This window comes from Cotesia glomerata, linkage group LG2, assembly GCF_020080835.1.
Source record: "Cotesia glomerata isolate CgM1 linkage group LG2, MPM_Cglom_v2.3, whole genome shotgun sequence".
Taxonomy (NCBI): Eukaryota; Metazoa; Arthropoda; class Insecta; order Hymenoptera; family Braconidae; genus Cotesia; species Cotesia glomerata.
Genome location: NC_058159.1, coordinates 4,165,547 through 4,189,955, shown reverse-complemented (window position 1 = coordinate 4,189,955; position 24,409 = coordinate 4,165,547). Strand labels below are relative to the sequence as shown.

General features: G+C 30.5%; 4 protein-coding genes across 5 annotated transcripts in view; 2 read left to right on the top strand and 2 right to left on the bottom strand.

Annotated features, from left to right (window-relative positions):
* Nucleotides 1-506: 506 nt before the first annotated feature.
* LOC123259410 (trafficking protein particle complex subunit 8) lies at nt 507-10,463 on the bottom strand. Its single transcript, XM_044719912.1, has 4 exons — nt 9,947-10,463; nt 8,465-8,906; nt 3,612-7,004; nt 507-1,143 (listed from the first exon to the last, which is right to left on the bottom strand). The coding sequence occupies exons 1-4, from the start codon at nt 10,101-10,103 to the stop codon at nt 876-878; spliced, it is 4,260 nt and encodes a 1,419-aa protein (XP_044575847.1). The 5' UTR covers nt 10,104-10,463; the 3' UTR covers nt 507-875.
* Nucleotides 10,464-10,617: 154 nt separating this feature from the next.
* Nucleotides 10,618-14,573, top strand: LOC123259442 (flap endonuclease 1). Its single transcript, XM_044719978.1, has 4 exons — nt 10,618-10,820; nt 12,044-12,423; nt 12,524-13,129; nt 14,492-14,573. Exons 1-4 carry the CDS (start codon nt 10,739-10,741, stop codon nt 14,564-14,566), a joined length of 1,143 nt encoding a protein of 380 aa, XP_044575913.1. The 5' UTR covers nt 10,618-10,738; the 3' UTR covers nt 14,567-14,573.
* A 99-nt stretch (nt 14,574-14,672) lies between these two features.
* Nucleotides 14,673-19,893, bottom strand: LOC123259434 (reticulon-4-interacting protein 1 homolog, mitochondrial-like). Of its 2 annotated transcripts, none has more exons than XM_044719969.1 (8): nt 19,591-19,893; nt 19,349-19,500; nt 19,022-19,262; nt 18,721-18,866; nt 16,737-16,886; nt 16,378-16,664; nt 15,425-15,610; nt 14,673-15,307 (listed from the first exon to the last, which is right to left on the bottom strand). In XM_044719969.1, the coding sequence occupies exons 2-8, from the start codon at nt 19,394-19,396 to the stop codon at nt 14,926-14,928; spliced, it is 1,440 nt and encodes a 479-aa protein (XP_044575904.1). In that variant the 5' UTR covers nt 19,397-19,500; nt 19,591-19,893; the 3' UTR covers nt 14,673-14,925. The 2 variants fall into 2 exon arrangements, with proteins under 2 accessions (XP_044575904.1, XP_044575902.1); XM_044719967.1 differs by having other exon boundaries at nt 16,378-16,667; nt 19,591-19,891.
* Nucleotides 19,894-20,172: 279 nt separating this feature from the next.
* Nucleotides 20,173-24,409, top strand: part of LOC123259414 — a 93,884-nt gene continuing 89,647 nt past the window's right edge. The window contains exons 1-2 of the mRNA XM_044719922.1: nt 20,173-20,465; nt 22,014-22,169. The gene's annotated coding sequence lies outside the window, so the exon portion shown is untranslated. The remainder of the gene's footprint in view (nt 20,466-22,013; nt 22,170-24,409) is intronic.

Below are 24,409 nucleotides of genomic sequence, written 5' to 3'. Positions count from 1 at the left end.
TTTTGATTTATTTTTCATATATACATATATATATAATATACATAAATATATGAAAAATTGATGTGGGTACTCAAATGAAAGGTCTTGATGAGTGTAACATCGGAATGAGCTTATATCTTTAAAAATGTCAATAATTCACAAGATACAAGCTCATTTCTTAATTATTGATAATTAGTTCACAAGTTAGAATGTCATTTCTTAAAAAATATATTAATGAGTAAATAAATAAACTACCGCTTTGACAAGTAAATTCTATTTATTTTAGTTTGTTATTTACAATGGAAGTATGTGACAAAATTTACAACATACTCAAATTTATAATACTCCTTAAATATATATATTTATACTAAATATATATTATTTATAAACCTTTTTTATAATTTAATTTTATAATTAGATACATAAAATTATTTAATAATAATAATGTAACAATATTACTTAATATATATTTTATACAAATATTTTTAAGTGTAAATAAATTTAATTTATTAGTATGCAATTCAATTCAAACGATATGTTATATTGTTATTATTATTATTATTATTTTTTTTAATATTATCAGTGACTAAAACATTTGGCTGGAGTAGATCTTAGCTCACTTGATATTAAATAATCTAGTTACATAATAAAATATTAAAACAATGGATAATAATTGGTGATTAGCGTAATTAACTGATATAAAAAAGCGGTCAAACTTTAACAATTGTAAAAATGCATGTGCGAGTATTGGTTTGTAAAAAAAATGTTGGTGATGCCAATGTCTTGATTAAAATATTCCGATTTATTTAAAACTATTTACACTTGACTTTATTTTAATTGAGGAATGATTTTATTTATTATTATTGTTATTATTTGTCTAGGTATTATATAAAGATTTATGAATGAACTTCGCTAACTGTACAAACGCTTTCCAGGCGCCACTTCTGAGGTACAAAGTTATCAAATTGCTCGAGTCTCGCCGATAGATCTAACCGCGACGCTAAGTCATAAGTACCAGGAGATGATATTACTGCTTGCAATTTAACTGAGTGTCGCTTGTAAGACTCTATTTGACAGCAGATCGTTGTGTGTCGTGCGTAACGAAAGTATGTTGATGCTTGAGGTACATAGAGTTGTGATTTTACACTTGGCAAGTATAATTGACTGTAAGAAATTAATTACTCATTAATTCATCAATAATTAAATATTTTAAATTAATTTATAAATTTATTATCTTTAACAATCGGTCAAACGTCAATTAAATATTCATTGAACTGATTTTTTTATGTACTTTAGCAATAATCATCAATAAAATCTTTTCAATTACTTTATTTACAATAAAATAATTTAAAGACTAAACAATACTAGCAACTTTGCAGTCACAAATGTGACTGCCGTGATTTGTAAACTATGAATAAATAAAATTTTGCTTTATTAAATAATGACTTTTGTTAAATTGCACTGTATCTTCTTTACAATTGACTTTTTTAAAGATATAAGCTCATCCCGATGTTATACTTATCAAGAGCTTTCATTTGAGTACCCACATGCATTTTGATATATTTTTCATATATACATATATATAAATATATGAAAAAATGATGTGGGTACTTGAATGAAAGGTCTTGATGAGTGTAACATCGGGATGAGCTTATATCTTTAAAATTGTCAATAGTTTACAAGATACAAGGTCATTTCTTAATTATTGATAATTTTAAAGATATAAGCTCATCACGATGTTACACTTATCGAGACCTTTCATTTGAATACCCACATCGCATTTTTTATATATTTTATATATAAATAAGGTAAAACACCCAATACCGGAACGATTTGACAATTATTATTTTATATTTTATCTCGTACTTAATCAAATCAAACAAACTTTTCTTTATTAGAAACCTCAATCTTTTTTTTTACATAATAAAATATGAATGAAACTTTAAATTATATTTGAAATATTGAAAAAAAAAATGTTAATGATGTCAATAGTCTTAGATTTCTGACTTATCAAGGTCTCTTAATGGTTTTGCTAAGAAATCACTCGATGATCTTAAGCTCATAGAAACCTAATGGAAATACTTTTCACTAAAATTTTTTTTTTATGTATTGATACAAATACTAAGAATTCGATGCAATTAATTGATAATACAAAAAAGACCCTATTGTTATTTAAAATTTACTGTTCGTCTATTGGTACACCCGAAATGAGCTAATACCCAGTATCGGAACAGTCAGCCATATTGATATTATTTATTGACATTTACGATATACTGTGTTGATTGTTTATATACATCAAGCACAACAACAAAATTTTTTGTGAAATAACATTTAATACAGAAAGTAATTTTATTATAAAAATTGCTTCAAATATTCGTAAATTTTAACTTGAAGAACAAAAGCAAATTTCTGTTTTGAAATTTTCTTTTTTACATAAGTGTCGTCAAGTATAGCCTCGAATCGTTTATTTTTTTTTTTTTTTGGATTTTTAGTAAAAATTTATTTGATTTTTTAATATTAAATAATTATTGTTAGTTTCACTATGCATACATGTCGTTTGAGTTCTGAATTAACTGCTTAATTTTTTATAGGTAGTAGTAGGATGCCGAAAGTTAAGTCGAAGATAACATTTTATAAATTAGTTTTATAAATTCAGAAAAATTCACATAAAGTATTATGATTTGTTAATTAATTATTTAATTAATCCAGCTTACGGAAAGCGGACTCTTTAGATTAAAAAAATTAGTTTTATTTATCGTTCCGGTATTGGGTCAACCATATTCCGGTATTGGGACTAGGCATTTAAGGTGTTCCGATACTGGGTCTTTTAGACTTTTTCAAAAAAAATGTTTTTTTTTTTTAATATTAAATTCGACAAAATTGATAAATTTAATTATTTTCGTGTAACTACATGTTTATTCGATATGATTGGATGAATTATTATTACTAATGAACCATTTGAATATTTTCTAAGTAATAAAAACTAGTCATGTACCCTTCGTCGTTCCGGTATTAGGTCTTTTACCTTATGGTATTTGTGAAATATATAAATATATAAAAAAATGATGTTGGTACTCAAATGAAAGGCCTCGATTACTGTAATGTCGGGGTGAGCTTATATCTTTAAAAATGTCAATAGCTCACAAGATACAAGGTCATTTTTTAATTATTGGTATTTTTAAAGATATAAGCTCATCCCGATGTTACACTCATCAAGAGCTTTCATTTGAGTACCCACATAGCATTTTTTATATATTTTATATATATGGTATTTGTGAAATATATAAATATATAAAATATATGAAAAATTGATGTGGGTACTCAAATGAAAGGTCTCGATGAGTGTAATGTCGGGATGAGCTTATATCTTTAAAAATATCAATAGTTCACAAGATACAAGGTCATTTCTTAATTATGTATCTAAAGATAGAGCATTTTTTAATGTATCCTAAATATTTATCATCATAAATTGACTATTGGTGAGAATGAAACCTTGAAAAGGCATAAATTCAAGACCTTTACAATTACACTAAATTTCACTAAAAAACCGATTTTATCATGACTATCTTAAAGACAAAATTTTTTTTATTCTCTTAATAATATAGATAATAAAAAAAAATATCTAGACTCACCTACTAGTTCCAATAGTTTTTATTTGCACATAGACCTTCGACTGCGAATTATTCTGCAAATTCAAAGTAACAGGCACAATACAAATCTGATTTCTCTCAAACTCATGCCCAATTTCCCTCGAATGTCCAAGCGAATACGTGATAACATTTTTCTGCAGCTCGCTTTCATCCACAGCGTCTTTCTTAACAACACTATTCGAATCCGGAATATTCCTATCAGGCCCAAAGATCTTCAACCTCGTCGAATATTCACTCGGCTCCGTCAAAGCATCTTCCGGATGCTTGTACATTTTATTAACCAGCTCCAAATCAACATGATGCTGCCCAGTAGTCTCCCTAACCACCGTCTCTCCTTCCATGACCTTAGCCCGCCATCTCAAGATCATCGTAGCTCCCAATTTAACTGTATCCACCAGCGGCGAATTAAAACCTAGAATTTGATTACTCTCCCCCGCCTCCTGAGAACTAAATCTTTTCTCCACAAACTCCGCATAAGGAGTATTAGCTATCGACTTCACTTCATCTACTTCACTCAGCGAGACATCCGACCACACACTCTCATCATTAAACCTTCTCGATAATTTCAGCAACAAATGACAAGTTTCTTGCGGTTGAATTCTATACTTAAAACTGTCCACCACCGGAGCTACCAATTTCCAGCTCTCACTTTTAAGCGACATTTTTGTCAAAGTAACTTCATTGCGAAAAGGCTCATGAGACTGGTTACTATTTTTCACTTGCACCACCAAATTCATCGTCGGCAAATGGTCCTTAGTAACAGCACTAGGTCTTACAATTGTTTTTATCTCAACAGAATTACTCACTTGTAATTGCCAAGAGTGTCTCGAAACTCGGTACCTTGGCGTGCTTTTACCTCGCGAATTTTCATAATAAAATAACAAGTCTAATCTATGACTACCCTTTTCAGCAGGCGCTCTTATCCACAAAGGAACTTTTAAACTTTCTCCAACAAAAATTTCCTTTGATTGAATTTTCGTTACACAATTACTTTTTTCTTTTACTAAATTATTGCTAATATCCGAATCTAATCCCCGTTCTAAACAAAATAGCCTTGCATCAGTAGACCCGACAAAAATATTATTCAACGGAGCGCTTCCAATATTTTTAAGAGTAACTTCAACCCGTTGCATTTCTCCACACAGCATATCAGTAGTTACTTTAGTAAAAGAAACTTGCATAAAAGGCGCTTTGTCAACAACATTAATATCAAGCCTATAATCAACTCCGTAAAAAATAGCGTCAGGTTTTTCTTTAACATTCTTCAATTTGGGTCCTCTGATTTCAAACAAACGCTTACCGTGAATCATAATTGAAGGATTCACCACCGGTAGATCATTACTTGCACCGTTGGCATTCGCTAGGGAATAACTAATCCCGAGAATCTTTAACTCGCCCATCTGAGTTGGGGTACAAGTAAGCATAACTCTTAATTTAGAACTCGGTTGGAGCACAATTGACTCCACAACTTTAGTATCTACAGAACTAAAATCACTGAGCGAGTTTTCAGACATAGTTTCATTACTAACAGTCTGTCCGTCTTTAGTAAACGACCAAATAAGCTTTATTTTATAAAGCGGGATTGAGATCCTCAGAGGATTGTGTAATTCTACTGACAAGTAAATAGGCTCCTCAACAATTGCATTTGGCTTGGAGGTATTGTTGCTTTTTTTAGAATAAAGCGCTACAGAAGGTTTAAAAATCATCGGAGCGCTGCCTTGAGCTTCTATAACAAGAGTTTCTTCCAACTTAGACCACCTTGAGGAAGCTTCAGTGTCATCTTGATCAAATAAATCATAATCTTTATCACCTGAAACTGGTCCTAGTAATACTTTAATTTCGTTGCCGTCAATAAGAGGTAGAGGTAGAATTGGAAGTCCATTAAAATGCGCGGGTACTTGTTGGATAACTAAATTATTAATATGTAAAAATTCACGGAGAAAAGCGGCCTGCTGAACAGCCGGCTGTTTACTAGAAGGACTGAGAAGTTTCTCAAAAGCTCTAACAGACTCTTCAACTTGCTTAAGTGAAGCCGCTTGCCGGCCTATTGTGAAGTGGATGTGATCCTCTGCGAGAGCCCAGCCTTTGTTGGAGTAAACTTGATAGGCTTGTTGGTAACATCTTAAAGAATGTTTCCTCTGGCCGGCTTTGGAGAACCTGTGACCGGCTAATACTGCGTGGAAGGCGTACTTATGCATCATTTTTGAAGAAATAAAACAGTAGGCCGCTTGTTCGAGCAGCAGAGCCGATCTTAGGTCGGAATCTTCGCTGGTCATGCGGATCAGCTGCTTGGCAGCGTCTCCGTACAAGTTACGGCCTTTTAGACACTCTGCGCTGAGGATCGTCGCCCGAGTTGCGAACTGAGGCATTTTGCAAGAGTTCGAGTAAGTTAAAATAGCATCGTCCATATACTCTACTGTCTTTCTGGTCATTTCTCCTTGCATAAACGCGCTTAAAGCAGCCATTTCTAGAGCTCCGGCGTAGTAAAGCCAAGCTTGGTCCGCGGCAAAGTCGCGCTTTGCGCTGTGATAAGCTTGATAGGCTAGCGTGTAATGACCGAACATGAAGCACAGATCGCCTAGCCGACGCAATTGTAATTCGGAGGATTCTAGGGAATAAATTACCGCGTTACTTGGCGCAGAGCCTGGAGCTCCGGGTTTGCTTGTACCGAACCAACGCTTAGTTGCGCTGAATAGTGATCGGCTTACGCCTTTTTTATTAGATATAACGTCATTTAAAAGGGCTATTTGTTTCTCAACGTAAGGCAGTAGGCTTTTTATACAAAATTCTGTTACTAAGGTTCTAATTCTTTCCAGGTCTTGGGTTGATAGTCTTGCACCGTGTTGCGCAATCGGGCGACTTGGAGAGTCTGCCCATACATTGGCGTTTATTGGGGAGCCTGTTAATGGCTGATACTGGGATTTTGTGGTGGAGTCTGAGAAAGAACTGAAGCGCTTTTCGCTGTCGGGGCTCAAAGGGTGGATTGTTACGGGGACGACTTCTTGAGCTACTTCTACGGGAATTGATACTACTTCGGAGATCTCGGAGGATAGAGATATTTTGTCGGTGATGTCGGGAGATAGTAGAACCGGGTTTTGAGGCGCTACTGGCGTTCCAGCTTGGCTGGAAGGCTTATCAGTTCCGCTGGTCACTTGATTAGGCATTGCGCTGACTCCTCCGGTATCTGCGGGGGTTCGGGGGCTACTACTGTGGTCGCTACTTGTCAAGTCGGTGTATTTTACTAAGAACTGGCTCCAAGGGTCCGGGAGGTACATGTTGTCGTCCATTTGACCTGGTGGTCGGGAGTTCATTTGTAAGAGGAAACAATTGTTGGCGTCGTACAGGTTTTTCATCTCTGTAAACACCGACTCGGCTCTAAAAATAAAATAATATTTTATTTGCTGGAAATTTTAGTGTTATTTATAGAATTTTTAGAATCATTTATTTGAGATACTCCATAAAAAATACTACATTTTTCAGGAGAAGCAAAAAAACATTTTTTTATGTTAAGTTTGCATTAATATAATGAATTAATGATGAACAATAATAGAGTTAGGGTCCCTGAAAAAGATTTGAACATGAACAAATTTAATTGTTGATTACTATTATTAATAATAGCTAGCAACCTAACTATGTGACTACTGTGACTTGTGAACTATAAATAAATAAAATTTTGCTTTATTAAATAATGACTTTTCTCAAATTGCACTGTACTTTCTTAAATATTGACGTTTTTAAAGATATAAGGTCATCCCGATGTTACACTCATCAAGAGCTTTCATTTGAGTAGCCACATGCATTTTGATATATTTTTCATATATTCATATTTATAAATATATAAAATATATGAAAAATTAATGTGGGTACTCAAATGAAAGGTCTCGATGAGTGTGACATCGGGATAAGCTTATATCTTTAAAAATGTCAATAGTTCACGAGATATAAGATAATTTCTTAATTATTGACATTTTTAAAGATATAAGCTCGTCTCGATGTTACACTCATCAAGAGCTTTCATTTGAGTACCCACATGCATTTTGATATATTTTTCATATATTCATATATATAAATATATAAAATATATGAAAAATTGATGTGGGTACTCAAATGAAAGGTCTCGATGAGTGTAACATCGGGATGGGCTTATATCTTTGAAAATGTCAATAATTCACAAGATACAATGCCATTTCTTAATTATTGACATTTTTAAAGATATAAGCTCATCCCGATGTTATACTTATCAAGAGGTTTCATTTGAGTACCCACATGCATTTTGATATATTTTTCATATATACATATATATAATATATGAAAAATTGATGTGGGTACTCAAATGAAAGCTCTTGATGAGTGTAACATCGGGATGAGCTTATATCTTTAAAAATGTCAATAGTTTACCAGATAAAAGGTCATTTCTTATTTATGTATCTAAACATGGAGCATTTTCGGATGCAGCCTATATACTTATCAATGATAAGTTATCATCATAAATTGTCTGTTGGTGAGAATGATATGAAACCTTGATAAGGCACAAATTCAAGTCGACTTTTCCAACGATACCAAATTTAACCATAAAAACCCATTTTATCATATAAATACTTTGGCCACAAAATTTTGTTTATTCTCTTAATATTATAGATGATTTAGAGTTGATTGACTTATGGGGTTTCTCACCAAAACGAACAAAATGGTGATAACATCATTAATTTATTTTTTTTTCTGCGTCAATCATTCATTATATTTATGAAATAGAGTACAAAATATGTATTGAAGTTTATGAAGCTTGTGAAGTTTCTCAAATAAATGATTCATTTGTCTTGTAAAAAAAAACATACTTGGCTTTTTCATCCTGAGCTCCGTCGTAAATTAAAATGTAATATCTCAATGCATTGTTGTTGAACCATTTTGGCAGCTTTCCAGGAGTGCTTTGATGCAACTGAGCAGCCATTTGTTGAATTTTTTCCAAAGGATTCTCATCAGCTGTCGATACGACGATCATGCAGGCTAAAAAATGTTTGGTGAATTCATGGTCGGAGGGAAATTGCACGTTGAGAAACATCTCGCGCCAAGATTCGAACCAAGGAACTGACAGTGGAATGTCCAGGTCAGTGGATCCTATTCTTATGGAAGTAGTACGTTCGCACTGCTCTGAACTTACAGAGTCATTGAGCATTTTTCGTGCCACACTGGGCTCGGGTGGTTGGCCATAAATGTCAAGAATTGACAGACGGAGATTTCGCACCGCGATTGTTGATCCTTGGGGATCTTTTATGTGACCTGCGGGAATCAAACTATTGTTATTGGTCATTTTTAATAAATTTATAACGAATAAATAATTAGCATACATGAAAATTAAGTCAGTCGACATTTGAAAATCTTTTTTATTGAAAAAATTATTTAAATAGAATTAAAAAAAAAAATTTGACATGTAGAAAATTTGAATGAAAATGAAGTTAACCGACATTTCAAAATTTATAGAAACTTTTTATGATATTAAAGTTAGCAGTCACTTAACAATTTTTTAATTTTTTTTTAATAAATAAATTTGCTCCAAAAAATTATTTCTAAAAAATTGCATTTTTTATTTTTTTTAATTTCTAAATGTCAATTTTTTTTTCTAATTTTTTTTTTGCTATAATTTATTTGTTATAAAATTCTTAAAATTATTAAATATCTGCTAAATTAATTTTAATAAACTATTTATTGAAATAATTTGAATTAAACAATTAAAAAAAAAATTTCACATGTAAAAAACTTGAAAAACTATAAGTACAATTTTTTAGAAATATCTTTTTAGTTGTAATTTAATTAATAAAAAAAATAAAAAATTTTTAGACGTCTGCTAACTTCAGTGTCATAAATTTGATGGAAATAAAATTACCAGACAGCTGACAATTTTAGAAAATTTTTTTTATTAATAAAATAATAACAAAAAAATTAAAAGAAAAAATTGCACATGTAAAAAATTTGAAAAACTATACGTGCAATTTTTTTAAAATATTTTTTTATTGCTAATTCAATTAATAAAAACAAAATAAAAATTTTTTGCTGTCGGTTAATTTTAGTTTCATTAAATTTGAATAGTTTTAAGTGCAATTTTTTAAAAATAGTTTTTTACTTATAATTTTTAGTGATTCAAAAAGTCAAAAATTGTTGAATGTCTGCTAACTTTAGTATCATTGAGCACATTGAGGTCTGATTATTTATTTGAGGTATTGTAAATAATAGATGCAGGTATTTTTATAAATATACAGCATCTATTAGGTAAACTTGTTTTACTACTGTACCACTGCCAAATATTTAAGTCTAAAAATTACCTTCAGTTGTAAGATTACAAAAAGGTTGTAATAATTCAATAAATGACAAATTATTTTTCTGACAGACAGCATCAGCAGCTGCCGAACAGACGGCACCAATTTGAGGCGAAAATGCATTGCTGATAAATTCACGTGGTGTTAATTTACACTGAGCCATTATTTTTACTAATATGATTATTAAATAACCAACTAGCTCTGCTAAAAATATCAATACTTATCAATTATTGTTTCATCAGCAAGTACATTACTCCAATAAAATTATTATTGTCATCTACAATAATTGATTACATATTAACTAGTCAATTATTAATATTTTTATATAAATAGCACCAATTTCTTCAAAAAAATTTAAATTAATATATATTTTAAACAAAACATTTTATTATGACTTATCACTGACAGACACCCTACCCTTGTGATCACATAGGTTAATGGATCACAAAATTAGCTATTTATTACTATTGTTATGATGTGATCACATATTTATTCGGCTGATAATATATCAATGACTGTTAGCCATCTGTTGTCAGACTTGAATTACTCTGTGACAATTGTGGTTTGTTGGAGTTGGGAGTATAAAATTACTACTGGCGCCATCTGGTGGCAAATCTGTCAAATAAAAATTATTTTTTGCTTCTTTCTGGGTTCTGAGGATGGTATTTTTTGTTAAATTCGCGGGAAACAGTGAGTTGTTGGTTGTTGGTGCCGGTTGTGTTTGTGATTTTATAATTACAATCTAAATTAATACATTTCATTGAAAGTAATTAATATTTAAATTTATAACTCTTCGCCATGGGTATTCTTGGCTTATCAAAGGTGATTGCTGATATTGCACCTAGTGCATTAAAAGAAAGTGAATTAAAAAATTATTTTGGTAAGTTAACCTCTGTTTACTCGACACACACATAAATTATGAATGATGCAGATATTTAATCATTTTTAGAATTTTTTTATTAAAATAAATTATGGCAAAAAAAAAAGTATCAAAAAAATTGATATATAAAAATTTTTAAAAATTAAAAATGCATTTTGTTAAAAAAAATTAAAAAATTCTCTAGTGACAGCTAACTTTAAATTAATGTTATAAATTATGAAGGTAAAATCTTTAAAAAATTAAATTACATGATGGAAATTAATTTTAATACTAAAGTTAGCTGACGCTTTTAATTTTTTGATTTTTTTTCTATTAAATTAGTATTTTTTAAAAATTATTTTCATAATTTTTCAAGTTTTTTACAAATTAAAATTTTGTTTTACTTTTCTATAATAATTTTTTCAATAAAAAAGATTCTAAAAATTTTTAGATGTCGGCTAACTTAATTTTCATAAATTAATTTAATAATTTTTTTGACAAATAATTGTTATTTTCAGTAAAAAAAAATTTGTAAAAATTTTTACAAATTGAAAGTGCAATTTTTAAGAATAATTTTTTAAGACTAATTTGTTTATTGATTAAGATTAAAAAATTGTCAAGATAATAATATTCCTGGTATCAATAGTAACTATGTTGAACTATTCCTTTCATTTTCTTTTTTTAATTTGTTTATGTGGATTCCGATTTCTTTTATATAGATATTGGTTCCTTGTATCACTTTACACTATCATATGTAAATATTCTGTACAATTGCCGAGTGGTGTTTAAATAAATAAATAGATAAATAAATAAATAAATAAGCCTAAAGTATGAAAATTAAGTTAGCCGACATTTAAAAATTTTTAGAATTGAAAAAATGATTTAAAAAAAAAATTTCACTTGTAAAATATTTTAAAAACTGTAAGTGCAATTTTTAAAAAATATTTTTTTGTTCTAATTTAATTATTAAAAAAAAATTAAAATCGTCGGCTAACTTTATTATTATGCCAAAAGTTAGCCGACGTTTTAAATTTTTTGATATTTTTTTCATTTACTAAATATTAACTAGAAAATATTAAAAAAAAATTGCACTTACAGTTTTTCAAGTTTTTTACAAATGAAAATTTTTTTTTTTTTTAATTATTCTGTAATAAGTTTGTCAATAAAAAAATTTCTAGAGATTTTTAGATGTCGGCTAACTTAACTTTCATAATAAATAATACTAACATTCGTCATAATTACAGGTCGTAAAGTAGCGATCGATGCTTCTATGTGCTTGTACCAATTTTTAATTGCTGTGAGAAGTGAAGGAGCACAACTGACATCAGCTGATGGTGAGACAACGAGTCACTTGATGGGAATGTTTTACAGGACCATCAGACTTGTAGACAATGGAGTTAAGCCTCTGTATGTTTTTGATGGCAAGCCTCCTAATTTGAAGGGTGGAGAGCTGGCAAAACGTGCTGAGAGACGTGAGGAAGCTCAAAAAGCTCTTGAAGCTGCTGAGGAAGCTGGTAATGCAGAGGATGTTGAAAGATTCAACAGACGGTTGGTAAAAGTTACTACCGCTCATGCTGCAGAAGCTAAGCAGCTTCTTACTTTGATGGGAATTCCTTATATTACTGTAATTATTATTATTTTTTTAGCTGATTGATTGATTAATAGTTTTACTTATTTTTTATTAGTTTTACTAATTAATTATTATTTTTACTAATAAATTCAAGGCTCCGTGCGAAGCTGAAGCTCAATGCGCAGAGTTAGTGAAGTCTGGAAAAATATACGCGACAGCTACTGAAGATATGGATGCTTTGACATTCGGTAGTAACATTCTACTTCGTCGATTGACTTTTTCAGAAGCAAGAAAAATGCCCGTGCAAGAAATTCACCTCGACAAAGTACTTGCGGAGATGGAGTTGAATAAAGATGAATTTATAGACCTGTGTATCATGCTGGGGTGCGATTACACGGGAAGCATCAAAGGTATTGGTCCGAAAAGAGCTGTCGAGCTGATTAAAACTCATCGGTGCTTGGAGAAAATTCTTGAAAATATTGACACTAAAAAATACTCCGTACCTGAAGACTGGAACTATAAAGAAGCGAGAGAGCTGTTCAGGAATCCAGAGATCACTAAGGCTGAAGAGATTGACTTCAAGTGGGGAGAACCCGATGAAGAAGGTCTTGTTAAGTTTATGTGTGGTGATAAACAGTTTGCTGAAGACAGGATCAGGAATGGCTGCAAAAAACTCATGAAAGCCAAGGGAGCGTCTACTCAAGGACGGCTAGATTCGTTCTTTAAAATTATTCCTAGTACAACTCCTTCTAAACGCAAGGTAATTATTAAAAGTACCATTTTTATTTTATTAATTGAAAAATTTATCTTGTATTATCTATATTATTAAGAGAATAAGAAAAATTTTGTCTCCGGGATAGTCATATGATAAAATCGGTTTTTTTAGAGGAGTTTAGTGACAGTGCAAAGATCTTGACTTGAATTTGTGCCTTTTCAAGGTTTCATATAATTCCCACCAGTAGTCAATTTATGATGATAAGTGTTTAGGCTACATTTGAAAAATGCTCTATTTCTAGATACATAAATAAGAAATGACCCTGTATCTCGTGAACTATTGACACTTAAAGATATAAGCTCATCCTGATGTTACACTCATCGAGACCTTTCATTTGAGTACCCACATCAATTTTTCATATATTTTATATATTTCATAAATGTCATATATATAAAATATATGAAATATATAAAAAAATCATGTGGGTACTCAAATGAAAGGTCTCGATGAGTGTAACATCAATATGAGCTTATATCTTCAATAACATCATTAGGTGACAAGATACAACATCATTTCTTAATTATTGATAAATTTAAAGATATAAGCTCATCCTGATGTTACACTCATCAAGACCTTTCATTTGAGTACCCACATCAATTTTTTATATATTTCATAAATATCATATATATAAAATATATGAAATATATAAAAAAAAATCATGTGGGTACTCTAATGAAAGGTCTAGATGAGTGTAACATCAAGATGAGCTTATATCTTTAATAACATCATTAGGTGACAAGATACAACATTACTTCTTAATTATTGAGATTTTTAAAGATATAAGCTCATCCTGATGTTACACTCATCAAGACCTTTCATTTGAGTACCCACATCAATTTCTCATATATTTATATATTTTATGTATATATGTATATATGAAAAATATATCAAAATGCATGTGGGTACTCAAATGAAAGCTCTTGATGAGTGTAATGTCGGGATGAGCTTATATCTTAAAAGACGTCAATAGTTAAGAAAGCACAGTGCAATTTAACAAATGTATTCTGAACTATTGACATTTTTTAAGATATAAGCTCATCCTGATGTTACACTCATCAAGACCTTTCATTTGAGTACCCACATCAATTTTTCATATATTTATATATATGTATATATGAAAAATATATCAAAATGCATGTGGGTACTCAATTGAAAGCTCTTGATGAGTGTACCATCGAAATGAGCTTATATCTTTAAAGACGTCAATATTTAAGAAATTACAGTGCAATTTAATAAAAGTAATTATTTAATAAAGTAAAATGTTATTTATTTATAGTTCATAAATCACAGCAGTCACATAGTGACTGCAAGGTTGCTAGTAAATCACTAAATTAATTTTATTTTCAGGCTGACGATAAAAAAGGTCCGGCAAAAAGAGGTAGAGGTGCTGGAGGAAGTAAATTCCGTGGCAAGCCCAAGTAATTTAAGTTAAAACACTTATTTGCATTCCTATTAAATTTTTTTTTTACTCTGTACTTATTGCTAATTTTTTGATATCTAAATAACAATTAATTTATAAAAAAAAAAATATTAATGACAATAGATTTATTTCGTAAAATAAATTGTAGATATTTATAATAAACTTTAAACATCCCTTATACAATACAACAATCGCGATAAAAAACTATCGTGACTTAAAAGACTGTACATGTGGACTGAGTTGATCGATACAAACATGATTCACCTGAATTAATTTTATAATCACCATTTAGTTACTCTGTTAAATTATTAGTTAATATGTTATAATATAAATATATAATAACCAAGAAGACATTGAGCAGTCATCTAAATTTAATAATTGTACTACCAATCGCATCTGGATCTAGAACGTGTTGTAACGCCTGTTCAATGTGATTAGGCCGGAAGGCAGCACCCACAACACTCTGCAATTGATCTGCGTCCACTAACTCGCGTAGAGTCTCCAGGTAAGAAGGTTTTATCTTCGAGCCCTCGTTCCACTGGTTTATATTGCTTCCAAACACATACTGGACCAATAGTTTTATTCTTACACACCCGGCAAACAGAGTCCCGGATATGAACCCGAATGAATCAGAGGCTAAGTGTTCTGGGACTGTTGATACAAACGATCCATAAGGCATCAATTGTCTCTTTAAAGCTCGACAATCGATTGGATGGTCTTCGGTGTAAAATATTGCATGATATCTGTAATTAGAATTGAAACATCACGTCTTACTTAGCTCGTAATTATTTTTAAATTAATATACACAGTATGATCATAAGAAATATATAACAAAGTGGATATTACTAAAGAAAACTTACTTATCATGAAGTTCTAATTCTTTATAAATATCACAATCATTTGACGGGATGATGTCATCAGCTCCCAGGGCTTTTATAACTTTGGCGGACTCTAATTTACAGATCACTGTTACATGTCCACCCCATAATTTTATCAATTGAATTAAAATACATCCCACTGGTGTTGATCCTCCATAAATTAACACTCTAAAATAATTTTATTTATGGTTTAAAAAAAATTTACTTCTAAAATTTAACAATAATAGGTAAAAGAGCCAGTTATTGACATTGGCCTAGTTGTTTGACACTTGCAATTTTATTCTAATTAAAAAAAAATTTTTTTTCTCAAAAAAAATTATCTTGAAATTTATAATTCAAAAATTATATTTATTAATTTATTAGAGTTGATTTTTTTTTTTTTTTTTTTTAATTAAAATAAAATTGCAAGTGTCAATAACTGGGTCTTTTACTTTAATTATTTACAAATAGAGTCAGCCCCATTTAGGACCATAATTAGGTGAAAAAGTAACATTTTCAAATTTGTATTTATTCTGCTTGTTTGTATGGGGCATTTATAATAAAAAATTTTGTGAAAGAAAAAAATGAAGATTTCGATAGCTTTTTTGTCTTCAAAAGTTGGAATAAACTTTGGCTATCATGTTTTTGGATAAAATTTCTATTTTTTTTTTTTTAAGTACGTAAAAAAACAAACAATTAAAAAAAAGTTTTTGTATGACAATTTTTTAAAAAATTTATAAGATTTTTTAAAATTGTAATAATCAACTTTTTTTTTTTAATTGTTAATTTTTTAATATATCTTTCAAAAAAAAAATATATCCATAAAATCAAATAGAAATTTCGTTAAAAAAATGAAAATTAAAATGGTTGATTTCACTTGTAAATATTTACCCAATAATAATAATAGTAATAATAATAATAATAATAATAATAATAATAATAATAATAATAATAACCTTTTATTTTGAGCATTTCCTTCTTCAATAATAGATTCGTTGACTAAAGCATTCCAAGCAATACACCCGCTGTAAGGCAAGCAAGCCGAGGCTTCAAAAGTTATCAGTTTAGGCTTCTTGGCTACTTGATTTTCGGCCACCACTAGATACTCAGACATGGTACCAGAGGCCCAAGATGGTACCGCCAAAAATACCTCGTCTCCCACGTCAAATCCAAGGACACTCTGACCAATCTCAACGACTATTCCCGCGCAGTCCCGTCCAAGCACCACTGGCAATTCTTTCTGTTGCTAAATACAAATTATAGACTAGAATATTAATAATTAATTCCATTCTATTTGAAATTATGAGGCACTTACTCCAGAATTCAATATTCTACGGTACGCTTTTGAGTATCCTGAGCATATTTTAGCGTCTACTACATTTACTGATGCCGCTTTCACTTGGATTAGCAGTTCGTTTGATCGCTGTATTGATGGTATTTCCGCGTCGTCAATTAACGAGACTCCCTGTAATAAATAATAAGTATTAAAAAATTTAATAAATCAACGAATAAATTAAGGAGCACACCTAGTGTGAAATTTTTAAAAAGTCGATTTTTTTTTCATATTTCAATAAGTTATACCTTTAAAAATAACATACTAAAATTTTAAATCGATATATGAAATAGTTTTTGAGTAAAAGTCATTTCAAAAGTAGCCGCTCGGCAGTTATAATAGGACCATTTTATCTTTAACAGGATTTTTCGAATTTGCTGCAGTGATTACTCGAAGGCAAATGATCCGATCACTATCAAATTTTTTTCTGCATGTTCTTAATATAGTTCTTATTTATTTATTTATTTATCAAAATTTTAGACCCTGAAGCCTTAGCTCCCTAAGGGCCTTACATAGAAATGAATACATAGTAATAATAAAAATAGTTAAACAGTAATGGATATGATAATAATAAAACAGTAAGAATAAGAAAAGTAACGTTGTCTCCAGCAAAGTCTATCCAAATTACTATCTAATGACTTTAGTTCGTAAAACAAAAGAAAAGAAAAAATATGAATTTGAACATTTAGTAATTTGAATATTTTAGTAATTACAGTTATTTATCTAGCAGTATGATGTGTAGCACTAAATGGAACAATGCATAAATTATATAAATTACAAAAGTCATTCAAATGCGTAGACAAATTAGTATTAGTTAACATATTTATATTCAAGTCACCCATAATAACAATATTTTTGTATTACTCATGCGGGAAAAGTAGTATCTTGACGCTCGCTGTTGCGGTTGAAAAAGAGCCGTTTGCGCATTTTAAAATTACGCGTGAGTTTTTTCATAAATGAAACTGTTATTTGAGTGCGACAAGTTTACTTGTCGCACGCAAATTATTCTTGGCGAACTCAAACTATCCTTGTCGCATTCAATTGACTGTGAAAACTGCTAAAATTAAAATAAATAACAAAAAAAAACACAATCTAACTGTCAATATTAAAGAAGTAAGGTTGACATTACAATATTTTTAACCATAGTAAAAATAATTTATTAATATTAAGCTGTTTAATTGTGACGAAAATTAATTTAGCAAAAATATGATAATTTTAATAATTTTGGTAAAAAATAAATTAATGACATGAAAAAATTTTTTTTTAAAATCGACATGTAGGAATTTTACAAAATAAATAATACAATTTTTATGAATAATTTTTTGGAACAAATTTGTTTGTTAAAGAAAATTAAAAAATTGTAGTGACAGCTAAATTTAATGTCATTTAATTTTATGTGTTGATTGTTTCAGTGTGTAAATTTATTTTTTGTTAATTAATATTAATTACTTTGCATTTATCATCTGATTTATATTTGTTTCTTTTTTTTTAACTTTTTATTTGTTTTTAGGGACTGAGGAGGCTCCGCCTCCCCCCCAACCCCCCGCCCCTGGACCCCAATTTTGTACCCACATACATCACCGCATTTGTAATACAAAATAGTATGTGCAACTCGTGCGACGTTGTCGATTACCCACTCAAGCGAATGACCGCACTCGCTTCGCTCGTGCGTTCAACTTCGCTTTCGTGGGCAATCGTTTTAGTTCTCTATACAATAACCTAATAGTTTTTTGATCTGATCAAAATCGAATTTTGGCAGGTCAAAAATGATCAAAATTTTGAGTAAAATTCAACTTTTTTTCAAAAATTTACTGTGTATTCTTAAAATATGTATAAATATTCCCTTAAAATTTTAAAACAAGTGATACAGTCGTTATTTTTTTTTTAATTCCCTAAAATCGCCTTTTTTTTTAAACTATCACACTAGGTGTGCTCCTTAATAAATAAATGATAATAAAATCAGTACCTCTACTCCAGCATAGTGATGACATATTATAGCTTTCATATAATGTATACGTTTGACTTTTTGCTTCCAGTTTAATCCAACATTATATCCAATAAAAATTCCAATTGCTAGGCCTATTGTGCAAAAAGCTACGTCTCTCTTTGATACTGAAATTTATTAATTAATAACTCAATTCCTACTCGGCTTTTTTTATTCCAAAAGTCAATAAAAGAAAAATTTTAAAGCCATTTCTTCTTTAATATTTAATATCTTTTCAAAGTAATTCAACAAGATAAATAAATATTAATGCCAAAAAAATTACCATCACTCGATTGCAAGCCTCCTAATTGTCTATAAAAATCACGGAAGTTAATCCTCGCGCTGTAATAACCAAAATGAATATTATCATACGCTCTGTGGTACAACGATGCTGTAAAAGATCCCAGATCCTTGATATGTTGACTGTACTGATCACTGCAAACACTTTGAAGCATTCGTTGGCACTCTGTTAACCAGGACAACACCAGTTGATAGGTTTGTTGGGCTATTGAAGCCGTTTCGATCTTAAAAATAAATAACATTTCATTAAATAAAGTAAATAGACACTAAAATGATTACAATTACTTCCTTATTAATTTTAAAAAATTACCTGGAGAGCTTCGAGGTTGCTGGAGAGTCGGAATAGTATTTCGTCCATCGTTCGAATTAATTAAAATGAGTATTTAATTAATTAACTAACTATCTAAACATTATCAGAGTGAGACGATCACTAAGGAAAGTAAACTAGTGTATGATGTTGATCTGGAATAACGGCACAATGTTTATAAATAACTTATTATCTCATTTAGTTAGAAATACATCATGCGAGTCTTAAGATCAAACTTTTTATACCTGGGCTGCATGTTGGAACTTTTAAAAAAATTGGTAATTAAATAATGGGATTACTTGCAAGCTCTCCAGTACTTTCTTCTTATTTTTGAAGTTTCATACCTGAGTTTACCGGACTTGCAGGTTATTCCTTCACTCTGATTTTTTTCGGGAAACTTGTTTTGGTTCACTGCTGTTATGACGTAAGTTTTTTATTGTCGTGTGATAATACAAACTGAATTTTGCACAGTGGGTGTTTAAATAGATAATTGCACTCGGTATTGTTGCGATTGTTGCTGTGACAGCTGATTATCAACATTACTTTAATCTTCAGCTGATATTTAGACAGTCGTAGTAAACATGTTTACTTTAAATACTTGCAGGTAGCGGCACCGTCGGAATTATTTTGTTAATTATTAAATCAATTATTTGAATTACTTTTTTAATATACACTTTATCAATTATTTAAATTATTTTTTATTATTAATTGGAATTAAATGATTGCTACTTTTTCTTAGTTACTTAATTTTGAATTTTAAATTAGGCGCGAAAATACAGTAGCTGCGCGCATGCGTCGGATTTTTAAACTACTCCAAATCAACGGTCGATGTTGTGCGCGTCGGGATTATTTTTCGTGATATTTGAGAGTAATTATGAGTAATTAATGCTAATTTTATGTAATTAATGATCCTTAAGAGTTTTTGAAGTCATTTATAATATAACATCAGTCGGGGAAATTGAGAAACTAAAAAAATACTCCTAAATTAGTCCGTACCCCTATTGTCTATAGCTATACATACAAATACGCCATTTTAAATTGAAGGCCTAGAATAAGTAAGTAACATTTGAAAAAACTCTGAGTAGTTTTGAGAGTTTTTTACGAATAAAAATAATTAAAAGTTAGTAAAGTATTGAAATAGTGATTTAATTATGGTTTTAATAATTAATTATTACTAGCAACCTTGCAGTCACTATGTGAATTATAAATAAATAAAATTTTGCTTTATTAAATAATGACTTTTGTTAAAGTTCACTGTAGTTTTTGAACTATTAACATTTTCAAAGATATAAGCTCATCCCGATGTTACACTCATCAAGAGCTTTCATTTGAGTACCCACATGCATTTTCATATATTTGTCATATATACATATATGTAATATATATAAATATATGAAAGATTGATGTGGGTACTCAAATGAAAGGTCTCGATGAGTGTAACATCGGGATAAGCTTATATCTTTAAAAATGTCAATAGTTCACGAGATACAAGATAGTTTCTTAATTATTGATATTTTTAAAGATCTAAGCTCATCCCGATGTTACACTCATCAAGAGCTTTCATTTGAGTACCCACATGCATTTTGATATATTTTTCATATATACATATATAATATATATATATATATATATATATATATATATATATATATATATATATATATATATATATATATATATAAATATATGAAAAATTGATGTGGGTACTCAAATGAAAGGTCTCGATGAGTGTAACATCGGGATAAGCTTATATCTTTAAAAATGTCAATATTTCACAAGATAAAAGGTAATTTCTTAATTATTGATATTTTTAAAGATGTAAGCTCATCCTGATGTTTCACTCGTCAAGAGCTTTCATTTGAGTACCCACATGCATTTTGATATATTTTTCATATATACATATATATAATATATATAAATATATGAAAAATTGATGTGGGTACTCAAATGAAAGGTCTTGATGAGTGTAATGTCGGGATGAGCTTATATCTTTAAAAATGTCAATAGTTCACAAGATACAAGGTCATTTCTTAATTATTGATATTTTTAAAGATGTAAGCTCATCCCGATGTTTCACTCGTCAAGAGCTTTCATTTGAGTACCCACATGCATTTTCATATATTTTTCATGTGTACATATATATAAATATATGAAAAATTGATGTGGGTACTCAAATGAAAGGTCTTGATGAGTGTAATGTCGGGATGAGCTTATATCTTTAAAAATGTCAATATTTCACAAGATAAAATGTAATTTCTTAATTATGTATCTAGAGATAGAGCATTTTCGAATGCAGCTTAAATACTTATCATAATAAATTGACTACCGGTGAGAATGATATGAAATCTTGAAAAGGCATAAATTCAATTAATTACCTTTGCAATGTCACTAAATTTAACTAAAAAATCCGATTTTATCTTATGACTATCTTGGGCACAAAATTTTTCTTATTCTCTTAATAATATAGATTAATAGCAATAATTTATCGACCGTCATAAAAAATGCCATCAATTAATAATTACAAATTATTATTTATTAATTAAAAAATAATTTTTCAAATTAATTGATCGAATTAGTTACTAGAATTTTTATGATATGTCAGTATAAAAAATAAAAAGTTTTTCATTGATTATTTGAAGCTAAAAAATATTTTTATAATTTTTTTCAGACTTGACATTTGTCGTGATGGCTGTTATGCGGCACAGCGTTTATTTTTCACCGAGTATTTATTTTTCATTCATCATATTCAAAATATTTGCCCAGAAATTTCGGATAGCAGAAGAGAACCAGTGGATTACGAGTAAAAATGAATATCCCAGTAACGGTGAGTAATTCAAGTTAATTTTAATAGTGAAAAATTTTTTTTTATTCCCGAGAAAAAATTCCGAAAATTTGTATAAAATTTGATACGAATCGGGGAGTAGTTGCGTTGTTCGTTCATCCGTTATCGAGACAAACACGTCGTGGTATCCGAGTAATCAGTGGATTGCACGTAACACAGGCGACTATGCTCATAATATACATATATATATCTGGTCGTATAAATACAGATATATATCAGGTATGTAGAGCAGCAGAGAGAACGAGAGTGAGAGAACGAGATAGAAAGCACAAGTGTTGAAGGGATGTATTTCGCTGGGGATTGAAGCAGAAAGGGGAAGTAGACTTGGGTGACTGGGGTTGGGCGGTAGCCACAAGTGTCTGCCCGAGCGCCCTCTCTCATTAATTCTCCACCCTTGTTGCTTGTTAAGGAAGAGGGTGGCCAAGTTGTACTCTGTTTCTCCGTTACTCTTTGTCGTTGGCAGGAAGAGAGAGAGAGGGGCTTGAAAGACAAGGATAAGAGGACGAAGAAGAAGAGGAAGAGGAAAAAGAGGAGGAAGAAAAATAAGAAGAAGAGGAATAAAAGAGGTAGTGTAGTATCACCCTCGGTGACTAGTCCCGTGTACAACAGCAGTATGTACCGGGCTGACGACAGAAATGCTCTCTCGAGTGGTACGTGAGCAAAAGGGAAGTGCGTGGATGAGAAGGCGCGACGAAAAAAGTCGACGGGAACAGAGTGAAGAGATACTGAGAACAAACGAGCGTCAGGACTTGGCTCTTAGCTCTGCGCGAACTCTCGAGTCGTTTGTTGTAGATCAGAGTCGAGGAACGGAGACAAATGCCGAGCCTGAGACAGAGATCGAGATGGGGACGGATTAAAAATAAGAGAGAATAAGCTCTGCCCGGAATAGAAGAACCAAGAACCTATGTTATATATGTATATATAAGAAGGGGGATGATGAGCAAGATTGAGTCTCTAGATCCAGATGTATTATGTATGTACACCCGCAGTTCGCTGTCGACGAGGGGATTGATGATGAGGATCACCAGTAGAGAGCAGAGGAGCTATTCTACAATCGGGGAGTAAGTCGACAATGACGAGTTCAGTCGAGCCTAGTTCGAACCCAACGTCAATACTCCACTCCTCGGCTTATGCACGTGTCTATAAACGGAGTTATTGTACTTTCTGCGTCCTCAAGTGGTACACTCCGTTTTCGACCACAAACCGTCACCGCAGTTCAATTCACAGTTATATAATCATTATTCTGCAATATAATGAGGATAAAATAATAAAAGTTTGGAAAATCCAAAAGTTTCTTTCTCCAACGTGATTTAGTATAGGGAAATCTACTACGTTAATCCAATAAGGTTAGGTTTTGGGATTTGACTCTTGTGGTAACGGTAGTATTACCTTAACTACGGAAAGAAATTAAAATGTTTTAAAAGTTAATTTTTGAAACTAATTATTCAATATTAGCTGTTAGTTGCCTGCTCCGCTGGGCGCTTTATAGAACTGCATTTTTAGATCTAAACTTGAAATTTAATTAGAGTATTGTTTTGACTTACACAGATTCCAAATTCTATCGAATTGACATGCATCTTTTATCCATGTAATTATTCTAGCTAATATTTATTGTAACTTTCAATGTGCAATCATTATAACATTCCCGTGTCTTTCTTACAAAAATTAATAATTGATGTGAAAAAAAAATTTGTAATGAGCATTGAAAGTTTCAGTTAAAGAAATCTGTCTAGTATATAAACATAACTAATAGAATTAAAAAATTTATTTTAAACAATCGAATAGAATTAATATAGTTACAATAAAAATTCATTATTTTTAAGTCAAAAAAATATAGGTTCTGGGTACGTAATCACCAACATATCATATACTAAAACCTTCTCCGAAACACGCTGCATTTTATGGTATAAGTATTATTCCGATCGGTTTAGTAGTTTTCGCAGTATAACCGGACAAAAAAACCGGCTCTCCATTTATTAGTATAGATTAAAAAAAAAAAAAAATATGTCGTTCAAAATTAGTTGCCGAAAAAACAGTTGTACTAGGAAGGTAATGCACAGGCGTCCCTGCACAGTAAAAAATTTTTCGTCATTTTGTAGAGTGTTAAAATTTGTGTGTTAAATATTACACTCTAGTATGTAAAATTTAACATTCTAGTGTGTTGAATCATTAAATCAACACATGAGATTGTTAAATTCTACACACTAGAGTGTAATATTCAA